This window comes from Hyalella azteca, unplaced genomic scaffold (assembly GCF_000764305.2).
Source record: "Hyalella azteca isolate HAZT.00-mixed unplaced genomic scaffold, Hazt_2.0.2 contig8674, whole genome shotgun sequence".
Lineage (NCBI taxonomy): Eukaryota > Metazoa > Arthropoda > Malacostraca > Amphipoda > Hyalellidae > Hyalella > Hyalella azteca.
Genome location: NW_025938761.1, coordinates 18,573 through 44,937, shown reverse-complemented (window position 1 = coordinate 44,937; position 26,365 = coordinate 18,573). Strand labels below are relative to the sequence as shown.

General features: G+C 36.3%; 1 protein-coding gene across 1 annotated transcript in view; it reads left to right on the top strand.

Annotated features, from left to right (window-relative positions):
* The first annotated feature begins 14,259 nt into the window (after positions 1-14,259).
* LOC108668748 overlaps positions 14,260-26,365 on the top strand; it is a 29,240-nt gene continuing 17,134 nt past the window's right edge. Inside the window, exon 1 of the mRNA XM_018155997.2 lies at positions 14,260-14,495. Coding sequence (XP_018011486.2) covers positions 14,409-14,495 — 87 coding nt within the window. The 5' untranslated portion in view covers positions 14,260-14,408. The remainder of the gene's footprint in view (positions 14,496-26,365) is intronic.

The following is a 26,365-nucleotide window of genomic DNA, read 5'->3' as shown; positions in this document are numbered from 1 at the left end:
TAATGTGTAAAATATTTACATAGTATAGCAGAGTTATGGGAGGAATTTTAGGCCGGTTGATGTTGATGTACAGCGGCTCGTGTCTTGCAATGGACAATAAGTCTAACATGAATTTATGAGAGAAGTTCTATTGAAATTAAAAAATAGTTGTTGAGATAAGGAGGGCGGCCCAGTACGGTCAGAAGTTCCGCCGAAGATACGTCAATCTTGACATAACGTACAACACATTTTTCGCGGTGATGAGATCTTGCAAACATTGAATGCAAGACACTGGCATTAGAATGAAAGTAGAGGGTAAATAGGGTACAAAAAGAAGGGTAAATAGGGTACATAATGATAGGGTGAATAGGGTACATAAAGAAAGGTAAATGGGATACATAAAAAGGGTGAATAGGGTACATAAAGATAGGGTAAACAGGGTACATAAAGAAGGGTAAATAGGGTACACAAGGAAGGGTAAATAGGATACATAAAGATAGGGTACATAAAGAAGGGTAAATAGGGTACATAAAGAAGGGTAGATAGGGTACTTAAAGAAGGGTAAATAGTCAAATAGGGTACATAAAGAAGGGTAAATAGGGTACATAAAGAGGGGTAAATAGGGTACATAAAGATAGGGTAAACAAATGCATGGTACTTGCGCTTTTCATGCCTGTAACGTCACAATATTCATGTTGCCAATCCACAACGTGAATAAAGCCCGGAGTGACTGCGCTGAATAACTTATTCCAAAACATGGCAACTTAGTTAAGTTAAATTCAAACTCTGCGAACTAACGCGAGTCACTGTCGTGTTTAGACATTCGTTAGCGTCTTGTCGTATTGAGACGTCCACTCAATAATTGATCATTTTAACTGAAATTCAGGTTGCTACACAAGTGAACATGTTGGTTCCACAGGACAGATGTTATAAACTGGGCTATTTTTTTGGCAAAATTTTCATTTGAATATTGACAGACAATCTACGTACGAATGAACTTGGTCTCGGAGTACAATTTATACGATGAAATATTAGCTATATAACTTACTTAGTAATTCTATGAACTACTATAAGACTACTGGCTGATGTACATGTAGCCGTTTGAATAAAATAACATAAAAAAGTATTGCTTTTCACTTATTTTCTTGCACTGATTCTTACGCACACATGATGCAGATGATCGCTGTGATGAATGTCAATAAATTTGCTTACTATCGATGATGGCGAGTAAGGTTTGACGGCTGTTGATGAATAGCTAAGTCGTAGGTCAAATTACGCGCGTTCTCAGTCACTGCGATATGGCAGCACACAGCTCTCGTTGAAGTAACATTCACAATTCGTAATTTTGTTATATTATTTTTAAAGCTCCATCTGTAAATCGTCGTAGCGACGTATGGGAGTGAAATCATGCAACTTCTGGTATTTATACACGTACGAGCGGTGTGCAGAGAATTCGTTAATTCAAATCATCAGAGAGTCGATCAATCTTCCGATGACGTTGTTAAATCGAGAGACATGTTTCAGTAAGTAGTTCTAGTTAATTAACGACGTTTCGAATGCAACAAAAGTTCATTTTCAATGAGCATTATATATTGAAGTTTTGGTGGAAAATAGTACATAATATAAGTAAATCGAGTACTTGAGTAAATTTTTGAACCAGAAGAATCACTCTGCGAACTATCTCAGAGTTCAGACAAATCCTTAGTTAGAAGATAGATGCTGGAGTCCAATCCGTAGAGATTAGGGGTTCAGCCATCGCCGGTCGGTTGCTGTCGGGCCGCTGCTTGATGATGATGCTGGTGGGTTCTTCCAGCACAACATGAGTGACGGTCTGGTTGTGAGCTTGTCTCATGTGGTTCACTTGCCCTCCAGTTTGAAGGAAGCTAATGAGACAGCGGCTCGGTGTCCTGGTTTATGGTCCAGTTGATCAAAGATAGTCCTATTATTATTCGTGAATATAAGTAAGGTTAGTGAGCGAGCTAACAGTTCTAAATAGCAAGAGTTCTAAAGATTATTATTGTTTAGTCACTCTAACGATTCAAAGATAGCAATGATGGAAAAATTTATACCTTATTCCAGGTCACCATAAGCTGAAACTTACTGTATATTTCTCTGGATAAATGTATGAATAATTCCGCCATTAGCTTGCTGGCATCGCATTCGCATCACATCCGACTGATGGTTGCATATATCACGCGGTCGTGACAAGAAAATTATTACATATTACAGAGAAAAAATTGTTTCGTGTTCAGCAATTTTCTGCACTGAAACACACACATACATGATGTATGTGCTCGTTGAGATAAAGGTTAATGAATATACCTACAGTCGACAATGGCGGCTAGGGTTTGGCTGCTGTTGTGGAATAGCTTAGTTATAGCTCAAAACCGCACGTGCTCAGTCGTGGCGATCTGGTCTGCGAGCAATTCTTTACCAATAGTCTAAGAATTTTCCTAACTTCGGGTAACTTTTTTTGACGCCTGAAACATCTATTAATGAAAAGATAGGTGGGGCGCGAAAAATATTGTAATGAATAATAGCTGTGTCCGTATAAGATTTCTTTAGATTATGATGAATATAACTATTCATAGAGGCCAATGTAACAAAGACGCATGTATAATGGTAATTCACGGAGAAGATGTCCAAGCTGCTCACCTGCATAAATGTGACGTGCTTGCTAAGTTTTCTCAGAGTCACAGTAATTATCTGCATTGTCTATGTAGTAAAATAAGGAAGACTTGGCAATCCAGGCTATATTCGAACAAATGACCAGTTATCTGGAATAAGAGTAACATCGATACCCAGAGTATCTGCGATACCCAGAGAACCTACGATACAACCCAGAGTAGCTACAATTCTGGTATCTATGATACCCACAATATCTACGATACCCAGAGTATCTACGATCAGGAAGATCGAGAGTTTGATCATGACGAGGTGTAATTGGCTTGAGCACAACTGCAGGATTTCTAAGTTTTAACGACATTTTGCTTGCAACCCCTGCCAGATAATTTTGATACCCAGATGTTTTCTCTAAACGCTTTAAATGTCGGAATAGATAAAAAACATTTATATGAGCAACAATGCGATATAAGCTATGAATGCATAGACCAGAAGAAGAGGTTATCCTGTCAATCCGGAAAACTTTTCTTACGATGAGAATATCTAAAGTGACGTCACGGCCGGGACTCGATGGCACCTGGGGTAACTCGCAGTGACTTTGGGGTAAAAAACTTTCATAAAAAATAACTTACTTAACATGATCAGTTAGTTTGAAATAGTTTCTCCTATGCACATCATCAGGAGTGAGGTCCCACAAGGAGCCATTTTATCACCCACATTACGTATTTAATGTTATGCTCTCAGATCTACCCCGTGTGAGAGGAGTGACTCTGGCAGAGTATGCAGATGACATTGCCATCTATTGCAGTGGTCCTGACTTGGTAGAGGTAAAAGCCCGTATCGTATACAGGCACAAGTGAATCAAATTTTGAACTGGACTCAATTCTGGGGATTTCAATTGAATCCTGAAAAAACAAAAGTATTACTATTTACTCGTAAAAATGTTAACTACCCTCATTTTAGGATCGATAATGTAAATATTGAATTTGTCATAACATAGTCATACAAGTATATCTGGGCCTTTTGCTTGACTCCCCAGACCCCAGCTTTCAGAGCTTTGGGATGGAAATATCACATAAACCACCTCAGAGAAAGCTGCATCAGGAGGACCAATGTGATGCAGGCAATGTCAGCACACCACTGGGGAGCTGATAGAGAAGTTTTACAAAGCAGTAATAAAAGTAAGCTTGATTATGGCTCCATGTTTTATGAGACAATAGACTCATTCATAAATCAGAGTTCTCCTTAATAATCCTTATTACCCATCAGTGAAGACTGAAGAGTGAAGAGTCTCCTGATGTTAAGTTGTTAACACTGATCATTTACTGATATAATATTTAAAAAAATAATATACCTAGTTCAGGCAATTAAAATGAACCAGGTCTACGAAAACTACTTTTTTGCAAAACTTACTGATTTTTGTCACTTTTTTTAATGCTTCAAAGCACATTTCATTTGCAATTTAGTACCTAAGTTTTTTTAAATGAAAACTGGAAAATCAGGCAAATGCCGCCTGGCTTGCAGTTAATTTGCCCTCTTCTATGGCACTCCACACCAATTTAATTTATAAAAATTTGGAAAAATGGCACGTTCTTGACTGCAATTTTCAAAAATTGTCTGAAATGATTGCATTAACCTAGGATTGTTGGAAAATAATGCCAAATATTGCAGATTGGTCTGACAAGAAGGCTGTTCTGCAACTACTATAACTTCATCACAAATAAGCTTTGGTGTACACATTTTGAGTGGCAGCAAGACTGGAATGTTTCTACTTCTTGTTTATTCTGATTACTTCATAGTGATAAGTATATATTTTTAATTAATTGATAATTTTACTGCTGGACTGCTCTCCCTGTTGAATTTGATAGAAGATTTTCCAAAGATAAGTTTGAACAAATTATATAATTATTATTAAAATCTTGTTAAAATCTAAAGTTGCACATTTTGAATGCATTTGTAATTTTGTTCAATCATGCTTTGTTGTGAAGAAATAAATTGTACTAAGAGATAATTCAACTACTGGTAAATGTTAATGATGCACAAGTTTCATCTTGGCAGATGCTGAACTTGCCTCAAAGCTTGTCAGAAAGAGAGTGAAATTGATGTATTAATAAATAATAATTTACCAGTTATCTCATGTAGTATACCCAACTTTCTTGTAGACCAGTTGACTTTATTATTATTGACTGTATTATTATTATTTTTGCCATTTGTTTTATAGGCTGTGGTTTATCAATGGCAATCATTCTGAATTTTTGTTGGACTAGAAATGATGTCAAACTTGAAGTCTTGAACATATATTCTCCTTTAATATTAAAATTAGTTTTCAAAATAATTCATTCAGTAAGTAAAATCTCATTTGGTGTAAAGTTTTTAAAGCAATTGAAATGAGTCAAAAATTTATTTAAGTTACCAAACTCTGTCTTGTTGATACAAAAGAATTTCATTAATCCTTCAATGTAAAGTCAGGCTACCAGAATGATAGGAAAAATTATACCAACTTAATTAATAGTTTAATAGGTATATACAATAAAGCACTCCGAACATTATCATTTCTGTCTAAATTTTTTAGCTGTTGCTGAAAATGTCAAGAAAACAAATTAATTATACTACTGAATTTACTGATTCTCAATAGTGTCAGGTGAACACACAAGTTTGAAATAAATGAGTATTGGCGCAAGCTGCTGCCCTGTGGAAGTCCTCTGAATACGGAGCAGGAGCTTCACTGGCTAGTGTAAACCAGCCAGGTAGCACAGGGAAACTGACACGCTAAGCTCCGTGCAGCCCATCCTGTCAAAATAAATGCCAACTGATTTAAATGCAACAAAAGACAAAATAGAAAATTGGAACACGCTGAATATTAGGGTCCCCAATATTATTAAATGATTAATTTTATGAACCTAGCAGCTAAGCTATTAAAATATTTGGTCATCTTAAAATGAGAGATTTATAGAACAAATTTGCTTAATATACTAGGAAGATTATGAAATATTTTATGGGTTGCCTAACCATTAAATAACAATGTTTCACTTATAGCTCATTTAAACAGCAATTAAATAGAGTGGTTTAGCTTGGAAACATTCATAGATTAAAATTAGTAGATCTGGCAACTGTGTGTCTGTAGCATGGGTAACTCTGTGTGTCTGTAGCTCTGGTAACTCTGTGCGTCTGTAGCTCTGGTAACTCTGTGTGTCTGTAGCTCTGGTAACTGTGTGTCTGTAGCTCTGGTATGTGTAAGTAGGGACTGCCATTTGTAAGGAGTGCTACTCTTTCCCCACTTAATTAAGCTTTCCCTTTTCTCTGTCATAACCCCGCCTGCAGGAGATGATGTTTCGTCGAGCTGTTTGGCAATCAGAGAAAAACTTTCATGCTTTGGCTGTTTATCCATTGGAAGCTCCAGGCTGCCCCCACCCAGGCTGGACCTTCAGTTAGCATTAATTACAGTCTCACGTGTGGCGCAATGTAGGGCATGGCTATGATGACTAACCTGGGCGAGTAAAAGCTAGCCTGAGGACACCTTCAGGTTTTCATTCTGGTGCTGAATTCCTTTTTTTTACCATATAAAATTACTGTGCATTATCTGGTGATGGCTTTCGTGGGGGAGGTGAGGCTCTGCTTTCTCGGGCATCCTCTTCTTCCCTTTGTCGTCATTCCAGGTAGGGGCACCATTGTCCTCTGATAAGATAATTACCGAAGTCGTACTTGGGCTTCTGCAGCACTGGGATGTACAATTTGAATTGGTTGCTGGGCCACTCTCTGAGGAGGCCCGACATCAATATATATATGTGTATATAGATCAATGTGGGAAACCTATGCTTTAAGAATATACTGACTTGTAGGCAACTTATGAAACCCTTAGTTTCATGAATCATAACCTTATTACAAATTTTGTTTTCCTGCAAAATATCTTATCTCAAGTAACTGTGATGTTGCAGAGTGTTCCTGGCTTAGGGGTGCTGTGTATCATGGCTCTGCCATGGTAGTAATAGCCCCTAATTTTGTATTGTGTGCCTCATTATATCACAATTTTCATATTTTATATTATTATTTATATTATATATATATATATATATATATTATCAAAATATGCACATGCAAGATAACCTGTTTGTGTTGTAGCGGATCCCGGTAAGCCCACACAAATATGCAAGACTGTATCTCTTGAGTCCTTAGTCATGGAACAAATACTGAATGTGGTCAGAAGGAGTCACATTCAGGAAGGCATGAAACATGGAAAACACTAAACAATTTACTACTAATAAAACACAAAATGCAAAATGGCAGATACAACAATAAATGAATGGTACCTATTCTAAATCAAACCCTGGCAGTGGTGTCAGTTCAGCCCACTTGGTTTGGGTAAAGTGCTCTAATGAATGGACCACTGTGGCCCCTCAGCGTTTTAGTTTCAGGTAATTACAGGATATTAGAAAAGTGACAAATGAAAAAATAGTTATTAACAGCTTCTGCTGCCAGATAACAACATCTTACTCAAACATTAGCCAAGGCCAACCATGGTTTTAACAACCATAAATCAAGTAGTAACCATCCCTAGTAGTAGTAATGCAGTAGTTATCATGAATCAAGTAGTAACCATCCCAGGCTTCAGGTACAAGCCAAGGAGTGATAGTTGGCAAGGCAGAACTTGACCACCAGTGGAGGGATGGAGATCAAGGCTGAGTGGCTTGTGGACCAAGTTACACACACTCACATACCACACCCAGGCACACCACACTCCACACTGCACTCAGCACCATCACTCTTACCTTATGGCAGGAAGTATGTCCAAAGGGCTGTAGCCATCTTACCATTTTCTGGACTGTTGGGAGAGCTAATGATTATCTAGGGCCTAGAGCACACTTTGAAAGCAAATGGTATTTGGCAAGCAAATAGAAACAAATAGATGCCAAGCACAGGAATGCATAAGCGGACTAGGTCACACAATACCTAAACGTTGAACATCAATGAAAGTAAAGCAAGAAAAAAAGCAACAGTTATGCTGTTCAAGAATAAAATATGCAAATCCTAATTTCGCACTTCTGGTATATAGCTAGTCAGACTAAATCCTAATTTCGCACTTCTGGTATATAGCTAGTCAGACTAAATCCTAATTTCGCACTTCTGGTTTATTAGTTAGTCAGACTAACGTTTCAACTACTCTTGACACAACAACATGATTCCCTCACTGATGTATGGGGCACTCATGAGTGAATTATGAAAGACCACTGGTCCTACTAAGTCGCACAAGTCATTAAATATACTCCTATACTCCTAGTCACACTAGCATCCAAATCAGTAAATCTACTCCTAGAAACAACTAGAAAATTGGACTAAGTCACATATGTCTGGATTCATAGTATCTAGGAAAAGCACAAGGCTCATCAACTTCAAGTTGGTATCTAAATCAAATTTTGGTTCATAGGTGGAATGTCTTATCTTCTTTCTTGATTGCCAGGAGTTGGTCGAGTGATCATAGGTTCTCATCAAGAAGACTGTAGCTCCACACCAACCGCTCCTGAACGTCAAATAAATGTGTTCATAAGAACTAGCCTTCTAGAAATATTGACATCAGGAGGATGTTTAAAACTGTTTTGTCAAACACACGAAGTCATGAATGAATGGGTTGCAGAAAAATAAAGTTATTCAAGGGTGGGCACAACATGGTTCAAGTAAGCAAAATGAAAATTATGCAATAAAAGGGACAAGATTGACATGAGAACCAGTGAAAACCATCCATCATTCTTTATAAACAGGCATGAATGACTGGAAAACATTTGTTAAGAGCTCAGCAAAGACAAATATAAGCATGGCGACATTTTAATGAGCTGAAATGCACTCTACTCACCAAAATGGAGCATCAGGATGGGATTATCAAGCAGATGTGTAGATCAAAGCATGCATTAAGGCGTCTTAAACAGGCTTTTGAAGGTCAGAAAAGAATCAGGTGCAACTAGTGAATTTCCAATTCAGCAATCAGGAGTGCAGATTAATCAAAAGTGCATATCATATGGACTTGCAAGAATTTCGTCTCATTAACTTTTACTCTGCTTAAATATTACACCAAGGGGAACAAGATACAAGATTAATAAGATGCACATGACACTCAAAAGGTAATGAAATAAAACATGAAATACATTAAGGTACAATGTGAATGAATGATTCTACTGGATACTATAGCTAATGTTCTGCAGCCCTCTTCAGTGTGGATATGCAATATTTTTCTGTATCCTTTGTGTCATAGTTTTTTTTATAATATTGCATATCCTATTATAATTACATTGTATTTGGTTATATTTTTGTATTTTATTTTCTATGTTTACTATTATACATGTATTTTTTTAAGTTTAATTCCTTTTTATTTTTTCTTTTCTTTTATTATTATTATTGTTATTTTGTTCCTTCCTTTTCCTTTTTAATCTTTATTTTCATAGTTTATTCATTTAATTCAATTTATCCCCCCCCTTTTTTTAATTAGTAGGTATGTATATATTGTTTACTTTATTTTATTTCATTCCAATTTTTTTTGTTATTTTACATTTTATATTTTTATTTTTTTTTTCTCTCTCTTTGCTTTTTTTCATTATTATTAATATTATATGTATATATTTTTATTTTCTCATTTTTTTACTAATAATTTAATTTAATTTTATTTTTTATATATATATATTTTTATTAATTTATTATATATATATTTTTATTTTTTGTTGTCATTTTTTTTGTCTTTTGTGTGTGTGTGTGTGTTTCTTTTCAGAAATTTTCAGAGTGATTAGGCACAAATTAAACCTTATTTAGTACCTCATGGATCAGTTTCTAGTACTCCCATAAAAATAAATAAAAAGTAAAGACTTGGTGACAACTTGAGCCGTGAGGGACATGGGGGACAACCCCACATCCTTAATAAACAAATAAACAACAACATAAGACTATATCCAGTTGCCGACTGGTTTTTCTTTTGGTCACTCGTTGAAGTAAGACGTGTGGTGTGTAAGGGTACATACACAGTGAAAGCAGGTTTGCCCATGCAGGCAACCTAGTCCGACCTGCCACAAGAATGAACATAGGATAATAATGTAAGTGTTCACAGTGAAAACCTGTGCGAATAGGCTTCTGCTGACAACCTGCTTATACCTATTTACTGGAATGTACTGCACATTCTTATCTGCTCAACCTGCTTGGCATATGGTCATTTTTGAATTCGTTGTACCTTTAAACCCTCCATTTTCTTTGTTTATTTGGTGATTATCAATTGACTGAACAAATAGTTTTGAAAATTTAAATTTTTAAAATATTAAACAAAATTGTAAAAAGTATTACTTTTTATTTTTTTCAATAAAATTAGAAATTCATTGTACATCTGTAACATCGGAGAAACTAGATTTTTTAGAAGTATTCTATTTAAAGATTAATTTTTGAACCCATATTATTCATAAACAATTTGGAGTCTATGATTAGGTCGCAGCTGGTTTCCTGCTTCCTCTGTGAACACCCTCTCATGCTTGTTTCAGGCGCCAGCCTCAGGTAACCAGCACTCTGGCAACCTGCTTTCACTGTGTACGTACCCTAACTCTCCTTAAACAGCTGGTTGTGACTCAGAGCCCAGAAAACGGGTAGTTGTGTATTATAGTGTGTTGTTGTGAAGTGAAGTGTGGTGTTGTGAAGTGAGGTGCGGTGTAGTAAAGTGAAGTGTCGTAAAGTGAAGTGTAGTTAAACGAAGTGTAGTAGCCGAAGCAAACCATCTGCTTCCGAATCATGTCTCTTCCCCAAACAAAAAGTTGGCTTCTAAGCTCCTGGCCCCCCAGGGAACTCCCAAAGCTTAGAGAGCAAACTCAGTGCTTCTCAGCTTGCAGTGATCCTAGCAGACAGTGACTGGGATGGTGCAACAATGCAGACAGAGAGCAACGGTGTCATTTAGCCTTCAAATCCAGAAGACCGAAAGAGAAAAGCATCTTTTGACGATACTACCACCACAGTACGGCCAGTATGGAAGAAAGTATTTGATGCTGTCCGGGCTGAACATCCAATTTCACCCTCAACTCAAGCGCAACAGTTGCAGCTACAGTCTGGAGGCAACAAGAGAATCAACAATGCAGGAGCTGAAAAACCCACAGTTGTGATACACAAGCGTAGAGATGACTGTGTCCTCTTCATGCGCCCAGCTGATGATCCTTCACGTAAGATGCTTTCTTCCCCACCTGCATAAGGGGCTCATTGCTGTAAAGCTGGCTGACTCTGACAATGTCAACAAACTGATTTCTACTACTAAACTAGGAACTTGGAATGTCACCTGCACCAAGCCTAATCAAGCCAAATACCTATATGGAGTTATCTCCCCAGTAGATATAGATACTGACATTGAATCGCTAAAAGACTGCCTAAAAATTGATGGACCCGTTGAGATTGTACGTATTGAGAGATTACTAAGACAGGAGAACCAAACCCGTGTTCCTTCAACCTCACTACGTCTTGTTCTCTCTGGCAATGCCCTACCAACTCATGTGAAACTTGGCCCAGTCTGATACAAGGTCAGGCCTTTTGAATTCCCCCCTCTACAGTGCTTCCGCTGTCAACTACCAGGACATTCTGCCCAGGGATGCCGGGGCCCAGAGCGGTGCCTAGTTTGTGCTGGCCCCCACCATGTGAGTAAATGCAAGAGTAGCATAGTAAAATGTGCAAACTGTGGCTTAGCTCACAAAACAAATTCTAGAGAGTGCTCTTGTCTGCTGTTGCGTGCTGGACAGCCTCCAGCCAGGACCTCCTCATCGTTGCATCTGCCTCACAGTCCAAGGTCCAGGATGTTGGTGGTGGTGGCTCTCCTGCTTGGTCTGAGCCAATTGTGCATCCTGCTCCCACCCAGCACTGTGGAACTCGCTCGTGGAGCGCTATTGTCTGCTCACCTGGGCGGGGCTTGCATAAAAGTCAAACTGCGGTCGAGGTACATCGTGCCCCTGAGAGCTCCTACCAGTGTGTGATAAGAGCTAGTCCTGTTGATTGTGTTCCTTTGAATTGTGGAGTGGCTCTTCCAGTGCAGCCAGCTGTTGGTGGTCCTGTTGTGGCGGATAGAGCTGATCATAAAGAAGGTGAACTGTCCCCTGAGTTCTTGGGCAAATTAGGGAAGGTATGGAGCGACCTAATTTCAATGAACTTGAAAGATGAGTCACAAAATAAGCACAGATCACTCATTGATGCTGCCATCTCAAGACATTTTGAGGTCCCTGTTGCACTGCTCCAATAGGCTCCTCCTTCCAAAAATGTGAGTGCACCTATACCAAGCATGCCTGAAGTGGACCCTTCAGTGCTTCCGGCCTCTCCCTGTGCCTCGGATGTCTACTCTGACATTGACCTTGCCTCAGCATTGGGAGTGGAGGACTTTGAACTGGTCAGTACAAGTGACACATCTGAGGCAGACTTGCCTAATCTGGGGAATCTGAAGGGTGATGATATCTTACCAACACCCTCCTTGGGGGCAGGTGGTGGACAGAAAGCTTCCAGGCATTGCAAAGAAATAAAAAAGGTAAATATTTGCCAGGTGTCCCACCTGTTGCATCTCGCCGCTCATCTCGTCCACGTAAAAGTCAAGCAAAAAACTTTAAACATGGCTCCACTGTCTTCTCCTTTTTCAATCACTCTCTTGAACGGTAATAGCCTATACTCACATCGTGCTGAAATCAAATTACTATTATACAGTCAGAGGCCCTGCATTATGTGTCTTACAGAAACTTGGGTAGCTTCAAAATTTCTCCCCTCATTTGTTGGCTACACTGCCAACTGGTGCAATAGAGACCGTAGGGGCAGGAGATTGTGCATCTTGGTCCGCAACACACTGTGCATTAGGCCTCTTCTCATGGCTCCTTTTACAGGGGGAGTTTTAGAGGTGCAAGCTGCTAGTCTTCTACTCTTAAATGCCTCATCAATCTCCATTTTAAACGTTTACAACCCAAATTCTGCAGTTACGCCACAAGAACTATCCAGTTATGTTCAACAGCTAACTCCCCCTACCTTGTGTTTGGAGATTTTAATGCTCACACTCCCCTCCTATCATCTCACACACTGGCACCTGATGCCACTGGACAGGCCCTCGAGGACTTGTTACTTTCCGAGCCATTAACACTGCTCAATCCCACCAACTTTTACACATATATAGTCAAATGGGGTAAGACAGGATTGCACCCTTCATGGCGTAAGAAAGGACCAGCCCATGGCGTGCATTCTATTTGCACTGAATTCAATTTGACAAAAGAATATGTTAGAACAATCATTGCCTAACATTTCAGTGTTTGTGGCAACCCTCTTCTGCAAATAATGAATTTCTAGCTAATTTTAAAGAAAACCTATGTAAAGAAGGGTCACAAAATAGTTAACCCTGTTTGGGAAATAAGTTCTGTCTAATGACAAAAAATTTTTGGCCAGGTTTGTTGATGTAGGCAGGTAACCTCAAGTAATAGGCAACTTTTTAGACATACTAGGCATTCCTACCTGCTACCATCACTGCCTGACATCTATTCTAAAATGGAGTAAAAAAACTGGACATGGGGTAAGACAAGACCACTAAATGATCCTGTTTTACCACACAAGTGGTCCTATCTTACCCTACAAATGATCTTGTCTTACCCCACAAATGGTCCTCCATTACCCTACAGTTTATCAAAAATAGTTTTTAAATTAATATAGGTATTATTGTGTAGTACATGGAGTATTTAGTCAGAATTTTCATCTTTTGCTCAAACTTCATTATAACTTGTTAGCTTTTTTAATTAGAGAAATTTAGTGCACTATTTTAAATTGCATCAAAGGGATATAGAAAATAGGGATGTCTATTCCCATTAGTGAGCTGCAGAACTATGCAAGATTGGCTGGGGGAAAAATCACTATGTGAAACATGAAAAATAATTAGGATCACAACTCTGTGAGAGAGCATGAGCTACTATGTTAAAAGAAGTGCACCACAAATGCAGCTAGCAAGAAAATGCATGACGTCTGACACTTGAGTTATTATCCATTGGTTTTATTGCCAATTTGATGAATTTTTCAGACAATGACACTAAAGGAATATACATGTAGCATTTAACAGTGCTCTACAGTGAAGTGTGATACAAAGCCAACCCACTATTACTATGCTTAAGAAAGTTTTTGCATGACAAAAACTTCAATGTGACTGATATTAGAGTTTACTTCCCGCAACACAAAACAGTAACTAGTGCTTGTTTAATCAAATAATGTGTTTCTAGATGGATAATATTGAATATCAAATTTGTAACATAAGAATTGTAACATAAGAATTACCAGTTGGTTCTTTCTTACCCCAGCTCACTTTTTTAATCTGTACAAAAAACTATGTTAGATGCAAAACGTCTTAGTTGTAGCTTAGAAGCCCTGTTTGACGGGGCTACTTGGGACACTCTTTTTTTGCTTCTGGCACCTTACGAATAGCATATGGATTTTTTTTGAAGAAGCCATGTGATAGCCCTTGCAAAGAGCTTTGAAATGAGCCTAAACTTGTTTATGAAATGTTTCATTGTAAGAAGTTATGAATGAAAAACGTTCGAAATCATCCCAAGTAGCCCCAGTTGACGGTAGTTCATAACTCCGTAACAGGAGTGATTGTATCTTATCCTGCTCGAACTGATTGTCTAACTTCCTTGCATCTTCCTTGTGAATTTGTGAACTGAAGAACGAAGCTGAAAGATAGAAGATGAATTATGTTTATGTAATTAACCATAGATGAATGACCCTATAAGAGTTTAACAAGAGACAATTTCATAACTTCATTTCCAACCTAGCACAAGTATTAATAATAATTGATTGGCAGAATGTCAATGAACTTTGAAAATTTTGATGTGCATGACTGCACAATCATAACCAAAGCTGTGAAGTCAAGAAATGTTGAGAATGTGGAGGTAAGTAAAAATTGTTTTTACCATTTTTCAGTGTTATCTTGTATTTGTAGGGAAATGTTTTTAAATCAAATTTAATGGAATGTAAATTTTTATAATGAAAGTAGCTTTCTGAGTGGAAAATATCTACCTACTTCTACTACTGATTGAAAATTATTTTTAATAGTTATAAAAAAAAACGTTTTTATACAATTCAAAGAGCCAAAGGAGTTCCACAAGGAAATTCAAAATGTTGAATCAAATAAAACTATGAATATTGACTGTATGACTATCATTTAGGTAGAAATTTCAGAAATAGGAAGTATGGTGCATGTATTCAATATTAATCACTTGTGTCACTAGCTTGCTCCATGAATATCAGCTGACTTGTCAAAGAAAATTTTAGTTCAAGATATTCCTATTTAAAATATGTATACATGTTCCTACCCATCTCAAATTTCCTAAGGATTCTGCTTAGATTGTTCAGCAAGGCCTTATAGGTTAAAATATTCTCATCTTTTAAGCTTTCAAGCGCGCCATCTTAACCTTGAATTGGCACGTATATGTAGGTAGTTTTAGGTCTGATCACAACTAACTGATGGTGCCATTTAGATCAGTATCCCTGTTCTGTGTTGATTGGTAACCAAGGTGTAATTTCTTGTGTTTCTACATGGTAATGAAGAACCACATAGCTACACAAGAGGCCCCAAAACCTGTAGCACATTGTAGAAAGACAAGAACAACCAAGCAGTGGAGGAAATTCAAAGATTCTAATTCTACTGATGTGACACAAGATTTGTTCCTGCTTAGAAAATAAATTTGGCTGTTACTAACAATGAAAATTCAATTATTAAAAATTAAACAAAAGTAAATATTGTTCATGTTATGATGAATAAGTCATTTCCTATCACTTGAAACAATTACAAATCAAAATATTCTTTTGCAAAAACTTTAGAGTTAAGGGGAGCATCTAGGGACAACTTTATCTCGGTTATTTACAGACGGATTGATTTGAAATTTGGTACATGTATGTCAAACAGAATTCTGAGACTTTTTTGTGTGAATTTTTCAAAAAAATTGAAGATAATGTGAAATTCTTAGAAAACGGCCAAAAAGGGGGTACTTTAGAAATCTCTTCCTAGGATTTTCAAGCTACAACATTGAGACACATACGTATCATTCGATGCATTATATATATATACCATATCATTTAGATATATACCATAGTATCTAAAAGCATCACTTGGCAGTTTTTTGGATTTCTCATTTTTGTGGGTGCGGGAGCATTTTTTCCAATATTTTTCGAAATTTTTTGATTTTACCCCTGCCCTCCCCCACTTTTTGCAAAATAAAATCCAAACTATAACGAAATTGGAAAAACAACCAAGTAACATTTGTAGATCTTTCCTTTCCAAATCGAATGGTATTTCTCATTGATGTAGCCTTAAAATGGTAGGAGGAGATAGGATTGCCGTGAGAGGGGTTTTCAGCTTTGGCAACTTTTCAGTAGAGGCAAAAAACCGCCGCGCAGCACGTAAAGGCACGTAATGTAACCTAGATACCAAAAGTAAGCATCACCTAAGTTTAAAGCAGGGTTGGTGATTTTTTTATTTTTTTCATGATATTTTTTATTTACTTGATTTTTTTTATTTTTTTCAGCTTTTTTGTCTTTTTGAAGTGTTATTTTTTATGTTGCAATTAGCCTACTAACAACAACAGTATATGGATCATAATGGAAGTCCATTCATTAGATTTGTAAAGTTTGTATGGAGCAAGGTAATGAGCTAAATATTGACCATTTAACTGGCTTCAATATACAAAAACACTTCAGGAATGCAGATCTTCTAAACATTGAAGAGCCACATAACAGATAGGTAGCTGATAGCACAGTGCACAGCACTATCAATAGATCTACTAGTTTTATGTCCTATAAATCTACCACACTACTGTCTAAACACACCGACTAGTAGTGACTGAGTGACTGACTGCACTGTTCCCATTTAATTCAGACCAATAAACCAATACTAAACATAAACTGTATGATAACCAAACAAACCTCATACGACTTGAAACGAGACTTAAGTTATGAGAAAATCTAACAATGTTTGAAATGAACATGTGCACAATTCAAATATTTTATATCCATTCACTGCATTTAATTATTTTATATAGGTATAGTCTTTTAATTGTAATTTTTTTGTTTCTACTTTTAAATTCATATATTTAAAGATTGAAATCAAATATTTTCATTAGAATACTTGTATTAGGGTGGAAAATCTTTCTAATTGCCTAAAGAGTCTATACAATCTCAACCTCTCAATATACAGGGTGTCCCAAAAAATTGATACTCAACTTTGAATGGCTGTAACTTGAAAAGTAATAGAGTTAAAAAATTTTGGAAGGTCAAGATTTGTTCCCTATGTTTTTTCCATCTCTCCACCAAAAATCAGACAGATCGATGCCATAAGATTTTGATAGAACTTTCAGTGACATGCACTAAAATCGTGCTTGTGCAAAGTTTTAGTAAGATCATTTTGCACAATCATTACGTTGTCTTGACATGTTTTCTTTTTGCTGTTTTATTTTTTGTATCTCTGGTGAGACAAAAACATGGCAATCTATGATTAGAGGCAATCGTGACAATCTTTGGTGAGAGACAATCATGACAATCTTTGGTGAGACACAATCATGGCTATCTGTGGTGAGACAAAAAACATGGCAATCTTTGGTGAGAGACAATCATGACAATCTTTGGTGAGACACAATCATGGCAATCTTTGATGAGAAGCAATCATGACAATCTTTGGTGAGAGACAATCATGACAATATTTGGTGAGACAAAAACATGGCAATCTTTGGTGAGAGACAATCATGGCAATCTTTGGTGAGACGGAATTTCAAAACCAAAGATTGCCTCTTACCAAAGATTGCCATGATTGTGTCTCACAAAGATTGCCATGATTGTGTCTCACCAAAGATTGTCATAATTGTCTCTCACCAAAGATTGTCATGATTGCCTCTCACCAAAGATTGCCATGTTTTTGTCTCACCAAAGATACAAATAAAACAGCAAAAAGAAAACATGTCAAGACAACGCAATGATTATGCAAAATGATCTTACTAAAACTTTGCACAAGCACGATTTTAGCGCATGTCACTGAAAGTTATATGAAACGCTTATGGCTACATCGATCTGTCTGAATTTTGATGGAGAGATGGAGAAAAACATAGGGAACAAATCCTTACCTTCCAAAATTTTTTAACTCTATTACTTTTATTACTTTTTGAGTTACAGCCTTTCAAAGTTGAGTATTGTTTTTTTTTGGGACACCCTGTACAGGGTGGGGCAGAACCAATTGAGCAGTTTTGAGGTAAAATAAAAGAGTAGTGGAGGTACATAAAGAAGAAATTTTATTTTCCTAGAGGTTAGCATAACATACCATTTAGAATACTTATGTTTTGAAAACAATATCTGGAACATGGGGGCCATTAGCTGCAACACACTGTTGGAGTCGTTCTCACAGGAGGGCCGAGGGAGTAACCATAACAGTGAATTCCGATCACTATGCTGCAATGTTGCAAAATATCTTGCAGCCCATGATGGAAAACATTGTTGAAAGTGAAGCATTAGCAGACGTGTGGTTCCAGCAGGATGGGGCTACAGCTCACACAGCCCGAATGTCACTCAAAGTTTTGAAATGCATGTTCCCAGACTCTGAGGGGTGATTTACAGTGGCCTGCGAGGTCACCTGATTTGAGCATTTGCAATTTCTTTCTTAAGGGACATCTAAAAGAAAGGGGTTCAGAAGTCACCCTCACACCCTACCACAGATAAGGAAATGGATTATTGAAGCAGAGGTTATGGCCATACCTCGCCATATGTGTGAACGTGCTGTAGAAAACTTCCAAGAACGACTCCAACAGTGTGATGCAGCTAACAAACCCCATCTTCCTGATATTGTTTTCATAACATAAGTTTTTTAAATGGTATGTTATGCTAACCTTGAGGAAAATAAACTTTCTTCTTTATGTACCTCCATTACTCTTTAATTTTGCCTCAAAACTGTTCAATCAGTTCTGCCCCAACCTGTATAAGCTAGCTAACCCATTTAAATTGTATATTGTAATCAATATATAACAAATAGTCAAAAAGTTAAAGACTACGGTACTTATAGCCTTATAAGAATTAGCTAAGCTGCTAGCTACATACAATGTATTGCACAATTTATTGGAACCTAATACACAATAAAGGCAACAAGTTTATACACCAATTTGTCATTCATAGTACATTTATACTAAACCATGAATAACAATACCTCAATATAAATTAATGACTGCCACTCAATATATTTAAATATATGAAAAAATCAAAATCTAAAAAATCAAAAAAATCATGATTTTTTATAAAAAAAATCAAGTGATTTAATCACATGATTTAATCATTTTGATTTAATCCTTGCCAACCCTGGTTCAAAGTAAGTGCAACTTAAAATTTGTTAATAGTATGGCAAATATTATTTTTGCTACAGACCTTAGCAAAAGTACTTTCCCAAAATCTTGCTTTTCACACTTATTTCAGGGATATTTTAGAGGTAGTAAATTTATTATTTCTTAGCTTGCTTTATGCTACATAGATACCGTCAACCGGGGCTACTCAGGATGGGCGGGGTAACTCGGGACAGTCCTCCGACACGGCGTAAAACTGTTTTAGTAGCAAAACTAATTAGAATATTGCAAAACTAAATATAGTGGCGTAAACTTGTCATATATAGAATTGTGCACCAGGCATCATAGAATGAAAAGTAATTGACCTAAACTATGATTTATTTCTCCAAAACATATGATGGTTGTCACTAAAATATTCCTTTCTGTTTCAGGAATGTTTTTCACGATCTTTTTTTATAGTATATTCACTTAACCCAATTAAAATGGTATGAAATTACAAGCCGTCCTGTAAGCTTACAGATACAGGAAAAATGCTATAAGGCTGCTGATATGAAGCTTGCAGTGGACAAGGTTGTTGTAAATGCTCAATGGCATATTCATGGATACGGTAATATTGCATCAATAATATGGTAATTAATGTATATGGTAATATAGTATCAATAAAGGAAAAACATGTAAAAATCATAGAAAATGTCATTTATTCTACCTCTACATCATCTACAATGAAAGAGGAGACTTCAGAGTACTGTTAGTAATGGATGGGTGCACTGTGCATGCTTCAAATGTTTTAAAATGAAGTTTCATTCCAAGTGTCCCGAGTAGTCCCATTTGCCGGGCTACTCAGGACACTTTTTTTGCTTCTGGCACCTTACAAATAGCATATGGAATTTTTTTGGAGAAGCCATGTGATAGCCCTTGCAATGAGCTTTGAAATGAGTCTAAACTTGTTTATGAAATATTTCATAGTAAGAAGTTATGAATGAAAAACGTTCAAAATCGTCCTGAGTAGCCCCGGTTGAAGGTAGTAAAAATTTTGAACTTTACGCCACTGTTCTTAGTTTTGTAATATTTTTATTAGTCTTGCTGCTACAACATTTCTATGAAATGTGGGACAATTGTCCTGATTCACCCCACCCATATCTTACTGCCCCCTTTGACAATTGTAAAGTAATCAAAGAGATTTTTTATGTTTTCACTGGTCAAAGTATCTTATTCATATGCATTCATATTATCTCGTCAGTTAATTTTTTCTTTACGAATTGGATAATTTGATGCTGCTTATAAAGGTCGAAGAATTAAGAATATGATCCTTAAATTACTAGTTAGATTTAGGCACAGGGCATGGCTACTCTGATCTCCATCTCTACACCCAGTAAGTTTTTCACATTTATTAATTGATAATAAAAATAGTATTTTGGGGATATTGGACCAGACACAATAGACTTTTTAGATTAAGATGTACCGTATGCATTGAGGTTGATTGAAAAGCAACCTTTTTTTTAATTTGCTATCTGACTACTGTCAAACGGGGTTAAAAGGGACGGGCGGGGTAAATAGGGACGCGCTCCCACATTTCGTAGAAATGTTGTACCAGCTAAACTAATCAAAATATTGCAAAACTAAAAATAGTGGCGTAAACTTCAACATTTTTACTATCTATTATGTATAAAGCTAGTCAAGAAATCAAACATTTACTATCTCTGAAAAATTGCTGAAAAAAAGTGTGAAAAGTGCGATTTTGGAAAAGTATGCTGCTAAGGTCTGGAGCAAAAAAAAAATATTTGCCGTATTGAAAAATTTTACTTACATAGAAGTTGCACCCAGGTGTCGGCTTGAAAACGTAATTGATAGAACTTGCCTATCTCATTCTAAAAAAATGGCTGCCATTTCCGCGTGACGGGGTAAAAAGGGACACCCCCGGGGTAATTAGGGACACCCTTAAAAATGCATTGACAGTAGAACCTCAGTTAGCAAAGGCTCCAGTTAACAAAAAAATTGATTAACAACAAAAAATTTTTATTACATTTACCTCGCTCAGCAAAAAAAATTCACTTATCGAAAAATTAGTGCATCTCAGTCGTCACAAAATTTTACATAGAATACTATATATAGAAGTGTGCACCGGGCATCATAGAATGAAAAGTAATTGACCTAAACTATGATTTATTTCTTCAAAACATATGATGGTTGTCACTAAAACATTATTTTCTGTTTCAGGTATGTTTTTCACAATCTTTTTTGTTATAGTGAAATCATTAGACTTGATTAAAATTGTGCGAAATTACAAACCATACTGTAAGCTTACAGATACAGAAGAAATGCTACATGGCTGCTGATATGAAGCTTGCAGTGGACAAGGTTGTTGTCAATGCTCAATGGCATGTCCATGGATACAGTAATATCACATTAATAATATCATTTATTTTACATCTACATCATCTACAATGAAAGAGGAGGACTTCAGAGTACTGTTAATAATAGATGAGTACACTCTGCATGCTTCAAATGTTTGAAATTGAGTTTTATTTCAAGTGTCCCTTTTTACCCCATATCAAGATTAATTCAGGAATCTTTTATATTGCATCTAGCGCCTTACAAATAGCATATGGAATTTTTTTGAAGGCGCCATTTGATAGCCCTCGCAAAGAGCTATAAAATGAGCCTAAACTTGTTTCTGAAATGTTTCATGGTAAAAAGTTATTAACAAAAAACGCTCAAAACTGTCCCCTTTACTCTGTTGGACGGTATGTATTTTTTTTATATGGCCACATGCCAAATGCATCCCCTTTGATGAATTTTCCAAGCAAACAATTGATAAGTGGCATTGCAAAGTCACTGAACATGGCAAAAAACATAAATTTTGGCTCAATTTTGCTCTTGATGTTAAATTTCCAAAAGTTAAGCTGTATTATTAAGCTGACGCTGCTTCATAAATCAATATTAAGCTGATACTGTTGCAGAAACTATCAATTACGGTATAGGTACATCATCAAACAAAATTTAGCACAAATCAATTGATGCTATTACATTCTTTTAGCCTCATTAATAAGTTAACTGATGCATGATTCTCTGCCTACACATTATTCTAGGTTGGCCAGAGGATTTTACTGTTGCATGTGTCTCTGTAGGTCTGTAGGTTATTTTGTTGGACTCTATTATTACCTTTAAAATTATATTTAGTGCATTTAGTTGCATTTCATCTATTTATCATTCATCACCTATCAATAAATACTTCATTTCAGATAGAGATATTCTTAGTCAATTATGCTATTGTAATAAAAAACTGTTCTTTTTAGTACATTCAAGAGAATAACAGGTCATGATCTTGTTGGTTGTCCTTTAAACTTTACAGCATTATTGAGAGAATGTTACCAACATGCCAAGGTATATAAAATATCAATTCTTTGAGCAAGAACATGGAAATAACAATTCTATACAATTACAGTTCAATCAATTACCAAATCCTGATGACAGAAGCTCAGAAGTTGAACTCTATTGTGAAAATGGCATTAATTCCTTGAGGGAAGCTATGTATAGAAAATGATGCAATTACAAGTTACTACTTATAACATCAGGTAGGGATTTAAAACTTGAGTTAAACAAAGTTGTTGCTTTGCTACAATTGCAACTCCTTTGATGACAATCCAGTAGCAGAAACAAGAAGGTGCCCCCTTGGAACAAGCCACTATTGATTACCTAACATCAATAATTTAAATTAATGTTGCACAATAAACTTTAGTCAATGAAAAGCAGTAAATGGTCAATTAGCAAATATAATTAACAAGACTGGGGCCGTTGTTTCTCATTGCAGCCTTCATATATGACAGAAATTTCAAGAAGATGGTTAAAGTATTTATTAATCTTTTGAATTTATCATCAAATTTATTTATTCTGCAGGAATAGCTTTATTGTGAAACAACGGAATTTTGCATACAGGAAGAGTCAGAGCTGAAGCATACAATTTAATTATCTGATAAGCTACGTATTTAAGGCCATTGTGCAAGAGAAATTTATCAAGGACAACTATGTGCATTCCAAGATAGATGAAAATAAAAATAATGGTGTTATTATTCTATCTAAAGGCAGAAGGTTGATTGTGGGACACAAGTTCTGTTGATGGATATGATATTTCCTAGTAGCGCATTGGTTGTTCTTCCTTGTCCATAAAATTTGTCACATATTATAACTATTCATAAAATTATTGATTGTTGGTCCTCATGAGAGGCTTGTTGCAATGATGCTACCTATTTTCTACAAAAAGTAAATTCTTGAATCCACTCCAATTTCACCACCAAGTAGCAATGAAAAACTTAAATTTTTATGTGAATCAAATACTTTATTGTTTGAACACTGTCACATATGTGTTTTTTTTTTGTTTCTCCTCCTAACATCTTAAGCAATATGTTAAATTCTTTCACTTATACATTCAGTTCCACTCAGGAAATTAATGCCATTTTCATTAGAGCTCAACTTCTGAGCTACTGACTTCAAGTTTTGGGTAATAGATGAACCCAAACTGATAACCTAACCCATGATATGGTATCCTTTTTGTTAATAGAATAAACACACTTTGTATCTTATTGGCTAGAATTGTTATTTCCATGTTCTTGCTTAACAATTAGATATTTTAAACGTCTTGACATGTTATGAACATTCATAGTCTAATGCTACTAGGTTCAACAAAAGGCTACTAGGTTACTCTAAAGATCATGACCTGTTATCCTTGTGGATATGCTAAAAATCAGCCATTTTAGATTTTAGTGGCCTAATTTAATAATAATATCATCTTCATCTGAAAATAAGTATTTATTGATAGTTGGTGAATGAAATGCAGCTAAATTCTTCGAATATTATTCCAATATAATGGTAATAGTCTAAAAAACATCCTACAGACCTACAGAGGTGCCCGTGACTGTGAAATTATCCAGCCGACCCAGGTGAGGAAGGGGGTGGGGGGTGAGGCAGAGAATCACGTGTTGGTTAACTTTCAAATGAGGCTAAAAAACCTCATAGCATCAGACAAATTGTGCCATATTTGGTTTAGTGATTTATTGTTGATTACTCAATATTTATGCAGCAGTATCAGCTCAATGATTCATCCTAACTAGGAAATTTGAAGGTCAAAATTGAGGGGAGGTCAAAATAGGAAGGTCAAAATTGAGCTAAAATTCATGTTTCCAATAATTGTGCACCACCTCCTAAAATTTTTTATTTGGAAAATCCTTTTGAGTGGATTCATTTAGTTTTAGCAGGTGTACTGTGTCTGCATAAGAAATTCATAGTTGGATAGTAATTGTTGCTGGAAGGCATTATTGCATTTTTTTGGTGCCTCAAGCCATCTTTGTCATTGATTTAATTTTCATACATGATAAATACTTCTGTTCCATGTTGTTTTGGAACAGATGCATTAGAAAAATTCCATTCAAGTCAGTAACTAGAATGCTGCTAAGACAGCTTAATGCATCAAGCTCACTCTGCAATACTGTTGGGTAAGTGCAGCTCTTCTGGATAATTTACCATCAAACAGGCTAATAAAGGACGGGCGAGGTAATCAGGACAGTTGTCCCACATTTCGTAGAAATGTTGTAGCAGCTAAACTACCATCAAACAGGATAATAAGGGATGGTTTTGAGCATTTTTCCCTAATAACTTCTAACCATGAAACATTTCGTAAACAAGTTTGGGCTCATTTTAAATGTCTTTGCAAGGGCTGTCGTATGGCATCTCTGAAAAAATTCCATATGCCTTCTGTAAGGTGCCAGACACAAAATAAAAACCTCCTGAACCAACCCTGGGAATGGAGTAATAAGAGACACTTGAAATAAAACTCAATTTTAAAACGTTTGAAGCATGCAGAGTGTGCTCATCCATTACTAACAGTACTCTGAAGTCCTCCTCTTCCTTCGTAGATGATGTAGATGTAGAATAAATGACATTTTCTGTTATTCTTACCTGTTTTTCCTTTAATGATATGATATTACCTTCTCCATACATTACCGTCAACCGGGGCTACTCGGGACGGGCAGGGTAAGTCAGGACAGTCCTCTGACACGGCGTAAAACTGTTTTAGTAGCAAAACTAATTGGAATATTGCAAAACTAAATATAGTGGCGTAAACGTCAACATTTTTCCTATCTATGGAGCATAAAGGAAGTTCAAAAATACTACATTTACTGGCTTTAAAAAATTCCTAAAAAAATGGTGAAAAACAATATTTTGAAAAGGTACTTCTGCTAAGGTCTGTAGTAAAAAAATATTTGCCATATTAAAAAATTTCGCTTAGAAAAAAGTGGCAGACAAGTGTCAGCATGAAAACTTTATTTGCAGAATTTACATACCTCAAGCCAAAAAAATGGCAGCCATTTCCGCATGGCGGGGCTACTCGGGACATCCCCAAAAATGCATTTACAGTAAAACCTCAGTAAGCAAAGGCTACAGTTGAGAAAAAATTGATTAAAAGCAAAGAATATTGATTACATTTACCTTGCTCAGCTAAAAAAATTTCACTTATTGAAAAATTAGTGCATCATCGGTCATCACAAATTGTGCATAGAATGTCATATATAGAATTGTGCACCAGGCATCATAGAATGAAAAGTAATTGACCTAAACTATGATTTATTTCTCCAAAACATATGATGGTTGTCACTGTTTATATGTTTATAAATTGGACAACAGTATACTAAAACTGGAAAAGAATACAAACACCAGAGGTCATCATTACAAACTGGAGAAGCAGCGTTGCAATACAAGTCTTCTTCAAAGGTTTTTCACCCAGCGTGTGGTGGAGAGGTGGAACAGACTGCCAGCACAGGTGGTGGAGGCTCCCTGCATCGATGCCTTTAAGAACAGACTGGACAGTGTTATGCGGGACCTTGTCTACAGTGTAGACGAGCTTCCCACCTTTATTAGAGCTGATCAAAGGATCAGCAGTCAGTATGGACCAAGAAACGAGTACCAGGCACAACAGAATCGGCAACAGGCTGTGGAAGCCTAACATCTGATGCCGAGATCGCTATGCTATGCTATATGCTAAATCCACTATAACATTCCTTTCTGTTTCAGGTATGTTTTTCACAATCTTTTTCGTAGTAAATTCACTTAACCCAATTAAAATGGTGTGGAATTTCAAGCTGTCCTGTAAGCTTACAGATACAGAAAAAATGCTATAAGGCTGCTGATATGAAGCTTGCAGTAGACAAGGTAGTTGAAATGCTCAATTGCCTGTTCATGGATACGGTAATATCACATCAATAATATGGTAATTAATGTATATGGTAATATCATATCAATAAAGGAAAAACAAGTAAAAATCACAGAAAATGTCATTTATTCTACCTCTACATCATCTATAATGAAAGAGGAGGACTACAGAGTACTGTTAGTAATGGATGAGTACACTCTGCATGCTTCAAATGTTTTAAAATTAAGTTTTATTCCAAGTGTCC